General features: G+C 37.8%; 1 protein-coding gene across 9 annotated transcripts in view; it reads right to left on the reverse strand.

Moving 5' to 3' along the window:
• The window catches only part of LOC124711466 (protein lap4), a 539589-nt gene that overhangs the window by 93773 nt on the left and 432927 nt on the right, over window positions 1-12889 (reverse strand). For all 9 annotated transcript variants that reach the window (XM_047241583.1, XM_047241591.1, XM_047241606.1 and 6 more), the window contains one exon: window positions 12162-12317. In XM_047241583.1, coding sequence (XP_047097539.1) covers window positions 12162-12317 — 156 coding nt within the window. The remainder of the gene's footprint in view (window positions 1-12161; window positions 12318-12889) is intronic.

The following is a 12889-nucleotide window of genomic DNA, read 5'->3' on the forward strand; positions in this document are numbered from 1 at the left end:
ACACAAACATGCAACAGATAAAAACCAACAGAATGAGGTCAGGAATTATCAGCTCATCACACTGGAGGACATGCAATATCAACTAAATGTATAACAACAACAACAATGGTGTAAGTACTGAAGAAGTAATATTTACAGGTACCTGTGAGTGGAAATTGATAAAATTATTTACATTTTGTATAAAGTACTGAACATCATGTATAAATATAAAAGGCACGTATTTTGTTTCTTACATACAGAGTTATATATTGACAACATTCAACAGCCATGTTTGATTCATGACAAGATTATTTAAAATTCAGAACACTAGTCACAAGACAGCAACAAAAATGAAAATAAAAACATTTCTGGTAATCTTATGACCGGTCAAAATATTTCCTTGTTTCTATGTCACATGGTTTTACTAATGTTGGTAACAGTTAAATTACTCTCTGCATTGTGCTATTTCCTTATTTTATGGCAGAAGCATGTCTATAAAAATGAAAGCTTGTTTCCAGTCAAAACCCTCATGATAAGGCATGGCCAAAATATTTTAATTTCTGATACACAAAGCAAGTTTACAGAATACAACTTCACTTCAGACAGACAATCAGTTCTTTATCTTTACATTCAGTTCACAGAATAATGTGTGAAGAACCATAGAAACACACCCTGCAGTAAATTTCAGCTTAATTTGCCCACATTTTTTTTTTAATTCAAATGCATCCAGTCTTGACGGTTAGATAGTATAAGAAGTCAATGTTGCAACACTACCACCCTTTTTTATTTTGTTTTTGGAGGGGGAGGGGGAGGGGTATAGAAATGTGTAGTTTCCGAAGCAATGCACAGGCAAAAATGTACATAACAAGTCAACAATGAGCAATGTTTCAATTAAATGTTCTGTTAGTTAATGATACTGCTGTGAAGCATGCTATGATCATACATAATGGGCATACACACCATATTGTTCATGTGCAAACATGTGATTCTTCAACTTCTCTTGGCATAATTCATGATGAAATAGTTCATGGGAGAACAGCTGAATGCCAGTGTTCAACAGGCACAATATATCGGGAAGCAAACATGTTGCCATCACAGGAGTGCTAAGGAACTGACTGCTTAATAGCTGGTGTGGAGCTTTTATCTCCTCCCCGCTCCTCCTGCCAGTGCATTGTCATGTCCACCATTTGCACACAGGGACTTGTGCCTGTTGTGCCTCTGCTGTTGGTCCACGTCGTCGAAGTCAGTTCATTGTGGGATATTTCCTTCCCCTTCTTAATCTGACTAAGTACACATATTCAGGCCTTACCAAGGCTGTAGCCACTGCCACAAATGATTAGCAGTTTCTCTACTTGAATCTCAATATATTCGTTAATGACACAGTCCAAGGAGTTAAGATGTCAGCATTGTAAACTTAGTATGATAGTAATGTAATTCCAATAGGCAACATTCCACAACATCCGACTTGTTAGGCTGCTGCAGTATTGTGTACTGTATGTGTCAGACAGTTAACACTGTCAATGGTCATTGCAGAGAATACCAGTGGTATAGTAGACAGCAGGAACGCAGTTAGTCAGCAGTCTCAGAAAACAGCCAATCGAAAAGACACAGAATGAATTAGAATCATACTAATGTTCTGAAACAGATGTCTAATTTCTGAGACTGTGTCATTAAGGAATCCACAGAGATCTGAGTAGGGGAACCACTAATCAACTGTGATAGTGATTACATCCTTAGTAAGGACGTAAATCCTTAGTAATCCCATAAAGAAGACAAAGGAGATATCCCACAACCACCTGACTTCAAACACAGACAGAGCAACCGTGGAGATGCTGCTGGCACTTATCCTAGGGTACTGACTGCTGATGGAGTGACATGTCAACAGATTGGGAGGGGTGGAGTGGGGGCGGGGGGAAGGCTTAAAGGCCCACACCAGCTTCTAGGCAGCCAGTTCATCAATGGTCCAGTTGATGGCAATGTGGTCACTTGCTGAAATGTTGTGACTGTTGGCTACTGACATGCAGATCTTTACCCATGGTCGGCCTTTGTCATATGCAAATACTCTTGTATGTGTAACTGATTTGATAATATTTTAGGAGAAACCAACCACTCCCTCCCCCCCAATACACACACACACACACACACACACACACACACACACACACACACACACACACACTCTCACACTTTTTGTGGGTGCGCCTGTAGACAAAACAATACTTTCCCTTTTTGGTGAGTGGGCTCCTTTCCTCCTAAAGTGTTTACATTCTACCAGAAGTTTCCTATAAAATGAACTAATTTCATTTTTCAGTCATCGTCTCCTGCAAATGGAAACATGTCTGTAAACTATATTAAAGGAAAAAAAGAGAGCTGCTGATTTTTGTGAGTGAAGTTTTTCTCATTCCTCAGTGAACAGCACTGATTAATTGTTGTTTAGAAATCACCTACGTGCAGTTTCAGCAATTTTTTTTACTTTGCCAGAAGATGACAATACCAAAACTCTGCTTCAAAACAAAGATTTTACTTGTCTGGATTGACAAAGCAGTTGGTTCTTTGCACTATTCAGTACTGTACGTGACAACAATAAAATAAATATTCTCCTGTCTATGTTGTCAATATTTCTTGCTGAAGACAATGATTTTATAAATGTTGAAACCATGGTAAAGGTTTTTTTTTATATTTTTTTTATTTTTAAACCCTTCCATTTTGCAATTGATTGGCTGTTAACTATTCCTACATGAATACTTCTACAAGAAGATTCTCTGAATGGCAGCAGCTCCAATTCAGCTAAGTACCATACAAGTGCTTCACAGTTTCATTAAAAAAGTAAGAATCAGTAATTCAAGAAGCCGCTGGACTCAGAGAATCTAAGTAACCACAAATTCAGTACCCATCTCCTAACGTTCTGCACTCTCCCTTCTCAGAAAAAAAAGATTTAAAGCTAAAAAAATGACATTTGTTTTGACAGAAAATTAAGCTTGTGTGACTGAAAAGTGCCTGTAAGGATAAATAAAAGCACAGAAATTAATTCCAATAGGCACTGGTCAGTAAAAACAGTCTGAACCAAAATCACAGCAACTTCAATAAAATTTATAGGGGGAGGAGGACATTAGTGTGTAATGTCCCATCAACACTGAGGTCAGTAGATACTGAGTACAGGCTCGGATTAGGGAAGGATGGAGATGGAAAGCTGTCATGCCCTTTTGAAGCAACCACCCCAACAATTTCCTTAAGAGATTTAGGGAAATCACAGAAGCCTAAATCAGGACAGCCAGAGAAAGGTTTAAACCATCGTCCTTCCACATGCCAGTCCAGTGTGCTAACCACTACCGTACCCCGCTCAGAGTAATACAATTTATCAGATGTGTATCTGTGATATGTTAGAGTAATTTGGGTCAAATACATATAATAATAATAGTTATTGTTATTATTATTATTATTATTATTATTGTAACTAGTAATAATAAAAAATAAGCTCTAAGTTTAGGCATTTGGCAACTACAGACGCACAAGTATTTTGGAGCATATGCTGAATTGTAACTTCTGAAAGACGTTAATAAGGAAATTCTCTTTCAAACATCCTTTATGTACAAGGATCATTTATAAAATAATTATGCACAAAAATAATGCCAATAATGATTATATACAGAAAATCTTTCAAATTTTGGGATTACATATCCCTTGTTCTTAGATGTATTTACAATATTATTTCACAGCAACAGGGTGTGATAAAAGTCCAAAATAGTTTAATGACGTGACTCAATACAGCTGTGAGGAATTTGATGAACAGCTTGTTTGCCATCAGCTGTACAAATCTATTATTTATTTTCTACCAGTTTTTGTAGTACCAATCATCTTCATAGGAAGAAAACAGCTGTACATTGTATGGATAAATTATTCAACTTTCCACTGGATAAAATGAAAACCACGGGACTCATAGAATATTTACAGAGCCATGTTTCCAATGCCAGCACAAAACTGACTTACTATGATTAAACAGAACAATCATTAAGGTGTTAACAAGAGTCCTCATGTTACAACATTTATGATAGTTCTGATTAATCATAATTACGTCAATTTTGTGCTGGTTTCGAAATCATGGCCTGATATGTATGGTTTTGAAAATATTTTATGAATTTGTTCATTTTCAAATCGTCCAGCAGAAAGTTAAATTGCATATCCATCCAATGTACAGCTTTTTTTTCCTCCTGTGAAGATGGTTGCTATGACCAAAACCAGTAGAAAATGAATAATAAATTTTTACAGCTGATGGCAAATGTGCAATTCTTCAAAAACCCAAAATAAATATGAAGCTGTCACAAACAATTATGATCATACATTTCTAATGTGTGAAACACACATTTATTTTGAGTTGCAGTTTTCAACTTCTTAATAAACAACATTCTACAGGTAAAAATATGACTATCTTTACTGAATCACATTACACATACTGTCAGACGGTTTTGTTACTTACACATGCAACTCACTTCAAAAATTCTTGATATCCCAGTATTATACTTTTAGGACAGTCAAAAACAAATTTGCAATTTTACTAAAACACGTAAAGAGAGAGAAGGAATAAACTAATTCATTTATCTGGTGTTTTGATAGATATTTGCAATTTGGTTTGTGTAAATAATTAATGGAGGACAATCATATGATAACATACAGATGTGTTCATCTACAGATATTTGGGATTTTCATTTTCGACTGTCTCTCCCTGTTTTTGCTAAGTTTCTAGTTTATTTTATTGAACTAGATACACTCAAAACAATTTAGTCCATTACAAGACAATAACTTTACAATACTAATGATTACATCTCTAATTTGGAACTGCCAGGCTAGCAAAACATAAAGCACACAAATAAAAAATGGCATGCTCATGTTTTGTTAGTACCTACACAAAACCTTCGTAAGAAAACTGGCGTGTGTGTGTGTGTGCACACAATTTATTTATGCTACCTAGATTTCAGCAATCCAATTTGCTAATGTAATAAACCTGAGTCAACTGACTGTGCCCTACTGCAATATTAAAAGCAGAAAGATAGTGAAAGTACTGGATGGGTTGCAGTGACACAGTGATGAGCTAAGGCAGAGGTCTCCAAACTACAGCCTGCGGGCCGAAACCGGCTCGCGAGGGCCGGCAAACCGGCCCGCATTAGCTGGTTGGACATCCCCAGTATTCGGCCCGCCAAATATTTGAGGTGGTACCTATACTGCCAACAATTGAGTTTCGAGGTCTATCACGACCAATACAACGTGACATTGGCTCTGCTGCTCGCTACAAGACTACATAACTAAACTTATTGTTGCGCCGCTTGAAATAACAATGCGTTGACACACACTACCTCTGTTACGTCTTGCAGTAATAGTGTTGCTAACAATGATTTTGAGATTTCGTTAACTTTGCAGGACGCTTTCGTGAAGAATGTGCAGTGACATACTTTTTTGTCGGTGAAATTCACCAGAATAAAATATGCCCGAATTTTGGTCAGGTACGTCCACCAATCAAAATTATGTAATTAAATACAAATCGTAGTTCGTTTCAGTGCTAGCTATTCCCACAACCTTAGATTTTTGCGATTTCATCTTTCCTTTAGCCTTACATTACGGTGATCATGGAGTGCTAGGGTACTTTAATCCCACTAGGTAGATCTTGGCCCTTATGACTTCGTGGAGGAGTCAATGTGGCCCGCGGACTAAAAAGTCTGGAGACCCCTGAGCTAAGGCATACAAGGAAAGGGAACAATCATGAAAGAACAGAGACTATTTCAGAATTAAGGGTTCATTATTTTTACCTGTGGTCTTTTATATTAAGTATCATATCTGATGAAGCTATTAAAGCAAGTGAAGACAGTAGCATTCTCATTAACAATATCTAGCAGAGCCACAGTATTAGATGCACATGCGAAAAATTGGTTCATAGCAAATGCTAACTCCTAATCTAAAATACATCACATACCAGAATAAAACAAAAAGCAGCAGTGGCTAATTATATTGACAGAAGTAAAATTTACCTCCTCGCTCCCCTTCTTTCCTTCTTTCTATATGAAATATATCCATGTAATGAATTTATTTCTATGACTGTTGTGGAAAACTACTTTGTCAACAGTCCAAATGGTGGATGTTCGCTGTTGTTATCTAATGAGAATGAATGCAAAATACAATCTTTTTCTGTGGGTGAAGTGAATTCAATGTGCTTCTATCTTAATTAAAGCTTCCTGTTCAATGTTGAGACTTCACTGTTTTTTTTTTTTTTTCCATGGCTGAAGACTTATTTTATTAAATAATGGCAAAAGCATGGATCTTCTGACCATGTACCATACACCTACTGGGTTGGGACAAGTTTCCTCAAGTGAAATTCCCTCATATTTCCCCAATTTCCACAAAAAATTTAGCATTTTTCTCTGACAAATTCTGAGATCTCAAGGGTAAGTAAAACCAACAATGGAAAATCCAAAATGGAAAGTAACAATATTATGAAAAGGAAAGTAGCTACTCACCATATAGCAGATATGCTGAGTCAACAATAGACCCCACACACACACACACACACACACACACACACACACACACACACACACACACAAAACGCAACTAGTACACATGACTGCAGTCTCAGGCAACTGAAACCACACTGCAAGCAGCAGCACCAGTGCATGATTGGAGTGGCGACTGGGTGGGGGTAAGGAGGAGACTGTGGTGGTGAGGGGGAGAGATAGTATAGTGGGGGTGGCAGACAGTGGAGTGCTGCAGGTACGGATGGGCAGGGGAGAGGTGGGGAAGGGGGGGGGGGGGGGCGAGTAGCTGAAAAGGGGAGAAATAAAAATACTGGGTGTGGTGGTCGAATAACGGCTGTGTAGTGCTGAAATGGGAACAGGGAAGGGGTTGGATGGGTGAGGACAGTGACTAACAAAGGTTGAGGCTAGGAGGGTTACGGTAACATAGTGACATAGGGAAAGTTCCCACCTGCTCAATTCAGAAAGGCTGGTGTTGGTGGGAAGGATCCATATGGCACAGGCTGTGAAACAGTCATTGAAATGGCAGCGTGTTCAGCAACAGGGTGGTCCACTTGTTTCTTGGCCCTTTTGTCAGTGGCCATTCATGCAAACATACAGCTTGTTGGTTGTCATTCTTACATAGAATGCAGCACAGTGGTTGCAGCTTAGTTTGTAGATCACATGAATGGTTTCACAGGATGTGATGAAGCAAGCTGGGATAATTTTAATTCCCCTCTTGTTTTGCCATCTGCCTTTTTAAATTCATTTTTTCATGTTTAACTACTTACCATTAACACATGTAAATATAATCTGCATCTTCATGAAAGAGAAAGACTGGCCCTTAGTTTTAAATAATATAACACCAGATCTAATTTTGTGCTTAGTTTTAGGTATGTAAGTGTTTTTCCAATTCATTTTGTCTATTCCTAGTTAGTATCTTTTGTTATAGGGTGAAATCAGTAATTGTTTCTTAACATAAATTCCATTGTTGACATATAAACAAATATAAATCCCGTAATAATTATAAACATCTGGAAGACAAAATGCTAGTATTCTTAAAATATCTATTTGGCTTTAGTCAGAGAGGATGTTAGCAAAACCAACCCTTTATTAATTCCAAAGTAATTAGCAGATTTTTCAAAAGTATTGTTTGCATAACTATATATGTTAATTTTATGACTTAAACAAATAATTCAGCTTAACTCATGTAGTAGAAGAAACTGTGAAAACACAGAATTTTTCAATGTATTCAGTTAATTTAATGAGTTAAGTTTTAATTATAATTTCTGCAAATTAAACTTCGAACAATGTTTAGTTTGAATACCTATTATTGTGATGATTATAAGGGCCTGATTTTTGCCCACGAGACAGTCAGTTCACGGCCGAGTTTCAGACAAGGAACCTGTGTTGGTCAGAACAACAACAATGCTTCAACTTAATTGTGGAACAAGTGTTGAACAATTAGGCCATGTGTTAGAACAATGACAGTGTCTCCTCCATATGTACCAACACCAGCTTCTCCGAATTGTGCAGGTGGGAACTTTCCTTGCTATACATCCTACTTTCCCATAACCCTCCTGGCCTCAATCTTAAGAAGTCAATGTCCTCACCCATCCAGCCCTCTCCCTGTTCCCATTCCAGCACTACACAGTTGTCATTCCACCATCTCACCCAGTTTTTTTATTTCTCACCTCTGTCTGTTACTCTCCCTGCCCTCCATACCTGCAGCACTTCACAGTCCCTACCTGATCCATCCTCCTCCTTACCCCCACCCAGTTGCCACTCCCATCATGCACTGGTGCTGCTGCTCGCATTGTGGTTTCAGGTGCCTGAGACTGCAGTCATGTGTGCTAGGGGTGTGTGTGTGTGTGTGTGTGTGTGTGTGTGTGTGTGTGTGTGTGTGTGTCTTTTTGTTGTGCCTATCTGTGACTCAGCATCTCCGCTATGTGGTATGTTGCAACTTTCCTTTTCATAATATTTTTACAAGGGTAAATTAAGAATAAGTTACGGTACAAGAAACAATAGTGTAAACGAGAAAATATATGAAGAACTTGCAAGCAGATGGCGTTTCCTGGTGGGAGCTAAAATCTTAAGCACTGACACCAACGTCTTTTACAATGAATTTTTTTTTTAGGTGGAGAAAGCAAGCCAAATGGTATGTTTTTCATTAGGACCACTGATGTTATTTTATTTCAATAAAATGAAACACATTTGGAGATAAAAATACGTATTTCCTTGGAGTCACAAGACAGATTTAAAATACCTTCAATGATTTGAGAAATAATGTCAGGAAAAGGTAGGCCTCTTGAAAAAAGTATAAAGGCAGGGATGAACTGTGTACACCAACGCAGTAGATGACCGCCAATAAAATGTTGATTCTACTATGTTTGTTACTGTAAGTTATTACCCACGTGGTATATCTATTATTTTACAGGTATGTTGTGATTTTTCTTTTGAGAAATATATGAGTAATACCATACGAACTGCCTGCAACTGACACAATTTTCTTCTTCTTGCTGTCCTTACTTTCTAACACATAAAGTACTTATGAAGTGCCAAAATGTACTAGAACAAATAAAATGTCTATAAAAAGCTGCACTGTACAATGTACTTGCATTGAGACAGTCACAATTCCTGAAATCCATCGCCCACGGTCTCTGGCCTGCTGAGGAGCACCGCAGCCGTGGGTCCACGGCTAAAACCTGAAAATCCATTGCATTACTGCACACACAAACAGACCTGGCCTGCGGGCAGATCAGTGAGACTAGATCTGATGGGCAGTGCCTGTACATCAGGGGGAACCAAATGGCTTCAGACTGGTAGGCCCGATTCATTACAGATACCCACAGATATGGCCTGCAGTTTTGGCCCATTGCAGAAATCCACTCATGTGGCCAGCTATTCATGAGCCACATGCAGTATGTTGGTGAAACGAGACCATGGTCATCAGTTCTTGCAGCAAATAACTTGTTCAAATACACTGAGGATCAGTAATGATGAGGACTGGTAGCAACTCATTGTAAAGATGATTGATGAGCCACAGACAGGCACGTAGAAAAGACAGTCACACTTCCACAACTAAATTTTCAGCCATAGCTTTTGACACAAAATGAGAGTACACACACATTCACACAATCACTCAGACAAGTCATGCACACATGACCACTGTCTCTGGCCTCTGTGCCTACAGTCTCTGAGAATCAGATCCAAACAAACCACTCCTCATGCCTCCCGGTGTCTCATCAGTAGCTGCTAGGCTAGCGGTAAGAGTGGTGGCAGCACTGACTGCAAGCTGAGGGGAGTGGTAGAAACGAGCGAAGCAGTAGTAATGAGGGAGTAGGGAAGCAGCGCGTGTACTCAGCTGCGCCCAGCCACCTGATGTGTTTGAAATTCCCTGATTTCCAAAATCTGTGGCAACCCCGATTTACCCTCCACCTTGTGGACATATCCAATAATAATAGTGGTTCCACTTTTTACTTCCAAGAATAGTTCTATTAACATGAGGGGAAAGAAACAAAGAGGGAAAGCCATGAACCAATTGACTCATATGTGTATACTGGGAAATCAACCAGACATTTTTGGTACAACATACAGCTGATACCCATTTTTCAAACCTACTAAAATGTCAATTTACACATTAGTATTTACATCCATACCTAGTCTATTTTCTGCAAGCAAATAGCTACTTACTTTTGTTATAAATACAGACATTACTTCTAAGGATAGTAAAAAAAATAAGTGTGTGCTATTCAGGAATGACTTTACATTCAGTGTTGCCAACTAGTAAATAAACAACAAAGATACCACAAATAGAATTAAAAGAATACTCTTTGTGAATCCACAGTAAAATAATTAACAAAGCAGTAACAATATCTGCATGCAGTACATAAAGAGGCAGAGGTATGGTTTAAGGTGAACTGCTCACTGTAATTAATACCAGTACTGATACAATAGTGTAAATAATTGCTTGTATTTATAATAGAAAATTTCATTAAGTAAATCCTTTAAAAACTTTTCATAATACAACTCCTATGACTCAGAAAGCATTTCCTACAATTAATTTGTGCCACTAATCTCAATGCCATTTGAAGCAAAATTTGCTTAAAAAAGATCAGTACATTCACAAATTTTCAGTTTCACAGCTACTGCAACAAAGAAAGGATTGATAAAACTCGAAAGTGCAGAACAATTTAGTTTACCCAGAAGAATAAACTTGAATACTTCAGTCCACTTTAAGAGATCAAACAACAATGTTGTGATGAACTGCAGCAATGTGTTATGAGCCAATGAATTACACAACATCCAACTTAGCTCCAAGAAACTACCAAGAAATCAGCATGTAGCTTTAGTTATTTCCTGGTGAAATACTAACAAATTGGCAGGTACAAAAAGGTAGAGGACAGTATGCCTAAGGAAAGACTACTGCAGAGAGTTGTACGAAACCAGTCTTTGAGCTGAAGAACACAACACCAAAACCTGTAGCAGCAGCAATAATAATAATTAAATCTGAGTAGATAGTTAAATGACAAGAGGACAAAGGAGACAAAACATAAATTAAATTACCGTTACCCCAACAGGACTTGAGGCAGCTTAGCTGATTATCCTCAAAGCACTCCCCCCCACTCTCTCTCTCTCTCTCTCTCTCTCTCTCTCTCTCTCTGTGTGTGTGTGTGTGTGTGTGTGTGTGTGTGTGTGTGTGTGTGTGTTTGTGTGTGTGTGTGTGTCTGTGTACTCTTGTATTTGATATAATAAGCCTGTATATAACATGACATAATATCTTACTGAAAATTTTTGTTTCTCAGATAGTGACAGCATCTATACATGTCCTACTTTAAAAAATGGCTCAAGATAAGAAGTAACAAGAATTTAAAACCAACCCAACGGAGTGTACAAATAGCTATTAATGTGCATTTGTATGTTCTATTTGCCATTGAAGGACTGGTGCTGTATAACTACCTAATGATAACTACCTTAAAATGGGAAAGATTTATATGTAAAAATAATAATGGAAATAACCTTCACAACTTACTGCCTGTCTCTAGCGCAGCAGCTTTCTTCTCCTATAATTTGCAATTTAAATACAAGTTTCAAGTCAGGTGGCAGTGAATAAATTAAAAGTATCAGGGATAAGTATGAAGATAACAGCATTCTGTGATGTTTATAATAAGTCAGAAAGAGATCTCAGTTCTAACAGTTTTAAATAACTATTTTAAAAAGCTCATTTGGATCGTATTAACAATTCCACAAAGTGCATCTATTATTTCTATCTCTGAAGTTTTATTTTTTAATTGCTATTAATTATGTTGCAGCTGGGTGGTACGAATGATTTAAATGCAACAAGAAAACACTGTATGCACATGCTAGTGATTCAAAAATTACTTTAAAGCCATGCTACATAAAGATAACTATGACTCTACTGAAGATTAAATGGATCATGTAGCTAGGCAAATGGATGATAGATGGCACAAGGAAATTCTTCGCAAGATTTCATGAGAGAAGAAAAAATTGAGATGACAACCCAATGGAAGATGGATAGATGACATTAAAGAACATGCATCATCATCATCATCATCAACCACAAAGACAAATGCACTTCTAGACACTTAATTTAAAACTTTTGAGCATGACAGTAAGCTTGCATGCCTCTTATACATAACGAAAAGTAGTCAAGTTCTAACTTACCGCTGTTGGCTGGGGGGCTAGTGTATGTTTGCTCATTACGATAGTGGTGGTCTTGAGATCCGATTTTGGTCCTCCAGGTGATTTTGGTGCTATCATTTCTGTTGGGCTTGATGGCTTGCTAACAAGCAGTCCTGCTGCTCTCACAACATCCAGAACCTGAAATGAGAATTTTTTAATATAATGTTAGAAAAATTCCCATTTGTTTCAAGTGAGTGGATAGGCACAAAGATGTGCACTTCTCATTCCATATTTTGGTTTCACCAGATTCAACAATACTACCAGCAGTATACATAACCATTAATTTGGGTGGTTATATTGTGAGTTAGTTGGAAAGAGGCATGATTTTCTGTACAGAATTTGTGGAAAGAATTTTACTTGTCTTTCCAATAATTTCCAAAACAAATGACTTAACCCCAAATGTGAAACCTAATACAAATTTGCACTGCTGTTGGTCCAAAATAAATAAATCTTTTTGTAAGTCACTGAAATATTGCATTTACACAACCATCTCCACTTCAGTCAGATGGCAAGGAAGAGACTGTAAATTTACACACATCTTTTGTTTTCTGTAAGCATCATACAGAGAGGTAATCAAAGCATGCAAGCCAGCCACCAGCCAGCCAGCCAGCATGCCAGCCCATCCTCCTTCCCTGTAAACCTTTTCCCTTCTTTCTTAATTTATTTGTTGACAGTTGACTGAGCGCGTCTGATAGCAAGAAGAAGGTGGT

Source organism: Schistocerca piceifrons, chromosome 1 (assembly GCF_021461385.2).
Source record: "Schistocerca piceifrons isolate TAMUIC-IGC-003096 chromosome 1, iqSchPice1.1, whole genome shotgun sequence".
Classification (NCBI taxonomy): Eukaryota; Metazoa; Arthropoda; class Insecta; order Orthoptera; family Acrididae; genus Schistocerca; species Schistocerca piceifrons.